This window comes from Macrobrachium nipponense, chromosome 7, assembly GCF_015104395.2.
Source record: "Macrobrachium nipponense isolate FS-2020 chromosome 7, ASM1510439v2, whole genome shotgun sequence".
Lineage (NCBI taxonomy): Eukaryota > Metazoa > Arthropoda > Malacostraca > Decapoda > Palaemonidae > Macrobrachium > Macrobrachium nipponense.
The window spans coordinates 43,533,732-43,537,764 of NC_061109.1; the positions used below are offsets into that span (position 1 = coordinate 43,533,732).

The 4,033-nt window shown below is 37.7% G+C and overlaps 1 protein-coding gene across 1 annotated transcript; it reads left to right on the forward strand.

Moving 5' to 3' along the window:
* Nucleotides 1–301: 301 nt before the first annotated feature.
* On the forward strand, nt 302–3,659 carry LOC135217211 (uncharacterized). Its single transcript, XM_064252944.1, has 3 exons — nt 302–383; nt 1,861–1,999; nt 2,795–3,659. The coding sequence occupies exons 1-3, from the start codon at nt 302–304 to the stop codon at nt 3,657–3,659; spliced, it is 1,086 nt and encodes a 361-aa protein (XP_064109014.1).
* Nucleotides 3,660–4,033: the final 374 nt, after the last annotated feature.

Here is a 4,033-nt window from a genome sequence, read left to right on the forward strand (position 1 = left end):
AAAAAACTCCATTAACCCAGAGAATTAGTATTAATTCTAATACACCTACACAAAGCTCTCTGAATTGAACAGGTATTGACAGTAGCCAAAACATACCAATAAAACAGCCAAGAACATGAGTGAAATAATGGAAGTTGAATGTGTTGAGGGTGTTATAATGAGAGAGAGAGAGAGAGAGAGAGAGAGAGAGAGAGAGAGAGAGAGAGAGCGAGCTGGAACGAGGTTATGTTACTAGCTTAGCTCGAGAATAACAATGAAATTTGTATTTTAAAATATTTTTATGGTGATAAGAAACTGAAACATGGATAGTGATAAGATATTCTCTGTATACTGTTATGTGATAATCATTGAGTCAACTATAAAAGTTGTATTGAAGCAGTTTCGTAAATCACAAAGAATAAAAGATAATTTGTTCTTTTTATACGGATAAATAATAGATCAGTACTATAGTTTTTCTGTAAGTGATAAAAGAGAGAGAGAGAGAGAGAGAGAGAGAGAGAGAGAGACGATGAGAGAGACGAGAGAGAGAGAGGAGAGAGAGAGAGCAGAGAGAAGAATTTTGCTATTTGCATTCATAGTATTGAAAATTTGTAAATGAGTGTATCCTAAAAATGCATTTAGTCATGAAAAAGAAAAAGGGAAAAACTGGAATTAGTTGAATCTTTTGCTCTATGATAAAATTCGCGATTTCGTTAATGTTCCGGATATACGTAGTATTTGGGCTCCACAAAAAGAGAGTAAGTAAAGTGATAATGACAGAATTTAGAGGATACTTACGTAAAAATACATCGGTAGTTTGTAGAACGGGTTGTAACACTATCCGTGTAAAGAAGTATGTACGAACGAGACTAGGTTGGTGACGTCACGGTGGTCATACGTATTTTTTCGTGAATGAATATACATTTATGATAAAAAAAATTTATAATACTGTACTGCTTAGAGTACTATACTGTAATATTAATGTAATCACATCAAAATAAAGTAATCATTGCATGCTGTAACATGTAAAGTGTATTTTTTTGTCTTTTGAAAAATGCATTCCCCAAGGATATTCCTTGAAGAGCTTTTTATATGAAGATATGCAATAATATTTAAGATATGAGTTTGAAGATGAATATAGACAATAATAGTAAGGTAAAAAATGGTTTATTGCGTTTACGCTCGTCGCCGATCGCAAACAAGAATACGAAATCTATGACAATTATCGTTGTATGACTGCACGTGTCAGAGAAGTGATTAAGTTATACCAAAACAATAATGAAGTTCGAATTGAAAATTAATGTTTTCCTAAATGTGATTTATACTGTAATTCACTACTACTATTAACATTTCTAAAAGGTTAAGAATGACAAAGGTGCTGTTATTTAGCCTGTTAAGTGGTAACTCAATGTTACATTCCTGCTGGCCGCTCAAACTACTTAGTGATGTCAATGAGTGGATTATTCATGAAAATAGGGGGGGGACTATAATTATGAGATATGCCAATAATATAAAGGGTAGAGAATGGTTTTTATTACCTTTATTGTCAGTTAATATCATAAATGTGAATCTGTTCATGCGTTTGTTGGTTATCGGAACCGGACGCATATTCCTGAAGTCTGGATGGAAATAGACCCTCTCGGATATACAACCAATCAGAGCGTGTTGGAGTGGTGACGTTTGTGAGACTCCGCCCTCCTTAGTTTACCACCTATAAACTTTTCTTAATTCTTGCAAAAGCACCAGTTTTGAAAATATTAATCTTATATAATACGTTATAATATTGGGAAATATATTAGTTATTATAGATGCATACAGAATATATGTATCAACTATGCTGTACCAGCTAGCATTTACGCTGGCGCTTATCATTATAAAAAGGTAATGAGCGTCTGAGTACGCAAGGTATATGGCACCATTGCTCAATAGCTTTTCGAGCTGGTACATTGTTACGAGGGCACCATACAAATAATTTCTGCGAGTCAACAATGTGCATAATCAAGGATATTGTTCTCAGTAGGTAAGGGTTCATAAGTACATTTATACAGGTATATATTTGTCATTACATTCAAGAAAGTACATATGCTGATACTTAATGAATCTGCATATGTGTTTAATTGATGCTACTTTTACTTTCCTTGAGAGTTGCTGAGGGTGGGTTGGAGTTGGGTGGATGTTACTATGAAATTTCACAAAAACTGAAGTTCTCCCACTAAGCAAGTGTTGACACTGCCTTGATAGTTGCCATGACCTCTCTCTCTCTCTTTCTCTCTCTATACACACACACACACACACACACACACACACACACATATAATATATATATATATATAGATATATATATATATATATATATATTTATGTGTGTGTGTGTGTGTGTGTGTATGTGTATGTGTGTGTGTGTTGTTTTAGACATACATAATAATAATAATAATAATAATAATAAAAATTATATTGGCATAAAAATTTTGAAAAACTACTCAATAGTATGCATATTGAAAGGAACAGGAAAGAACAAGTGGTATCCAAATAGCTGAGAGTTGCTCCAGTTTAATTAAAAACCTCTATACTGCAATGATAATACTCTCGATGTTTTGCAGTTAATTGTATTGATTGATCTGGCAAACATGATTTGTCAGTAAGTGTAGAAACTCATTTTTTATGGATATGTCTTACCTTGAAAGAGAGAGAAAAGGGACATATTTAAACCCATGCTGGCAAAATTTTAGAAAAAAATTAATTTTTGCAACAGACTGTCCTAGTTTTAGTTTTACTAATCAAACAGTTTACATTGCTGCTTCATTTTTTTGTTCAGATGCAAGGCATACAACACGGCCCAGCTACTGACGTTTATGGTCGAGATGTTCGATGTATACATGAGGCAACGATTGGTCGATGTGGCCTTGAGTAGGCGGCATGTAAAGCCAATAATCTCGACCAAGGTTGCATTAGACAGCGTTGAATTGGTTGGCAATTCTAAATATAAAGTACAGAGCGAATCTGATCCAACCATAAAATACGATGTAGACCCCGAAATTGGACTGTGCTCTTGCATGCAAGGCCAAACTGGTGCTATTTGCAAGCACCAAATTGCATGTGCGAAGTTTAGCATGACAGCCGTGCCCCAGCAATTTTTAAGTAGCAGTGAAAGTCGCCATCGATTAGCAGTTATGGCTGTTGGCCAAGAGAAGGTCCCTGATGTGGCATTTTTTAGAAAGTTGAATGAGGATGGCGGCTTTGAGATCACTGGCAAGGCAGAGATAAAAGAAATTGATAGTGAGAAGACAGAAAATCTGGATATGGAAGAGGAGCCACAGGATCCAATTTCTAGAACAGAGACAATGTCATCTTCAGATGCTGATGATTTTGCCTCTAGGAAAATATCACGTGATGTTGCAGATGCCATAGTTAGAGTCAGTGCGCGCTATAGAAATAGCAGTACAGACCTAGAACTGAAGAAGTTCCTCAGGCGTCTGGATTCCGTAAAAACTGCAAACCGGATGAATAGTTTGCTGCATTGCACTGGAAGTGCAATAAGGAATGGTGGAGCTGGGCGAGGTAAGATACCTTGTCAGCCAACCTCCATCACAAGACGCTCAACTGGCAGGCCAAGGGGAGCTGCACCACTGTGTAAAGCCCTGTCCACACGATCGGGCCTGATCGGCGGACTTCCCCTCTAACGGGCACACTTGACGGGCAAACCGTCAAATTGCCCGATGGGTCTTGTAGTAAAATCACCATGGTGGTGCCCGATGGCTTGAGCTTCGGCCCTGGCAGACGTACGTGAACCATATACATTTCTTTTACTGAGCCATTCTTTGCACCATATTCTCTTCTTTTTCATCACACACAAAGCAATTATCATGCTACACTATATTCTTCTTTGCGGTAGGCACCATGTTTATCGTACCGCACTGAACACACTACTGGCATCGTCGGGCAAGCCCACCTCTCCATCGCCTCACCCGTGTGGACAACATTCACGGTTAAGTCCGCCAGAATTTGCCCGTCAACCCTGGAGCACGCCGATCAGGTCCGGTCGTGTGGACAGGCC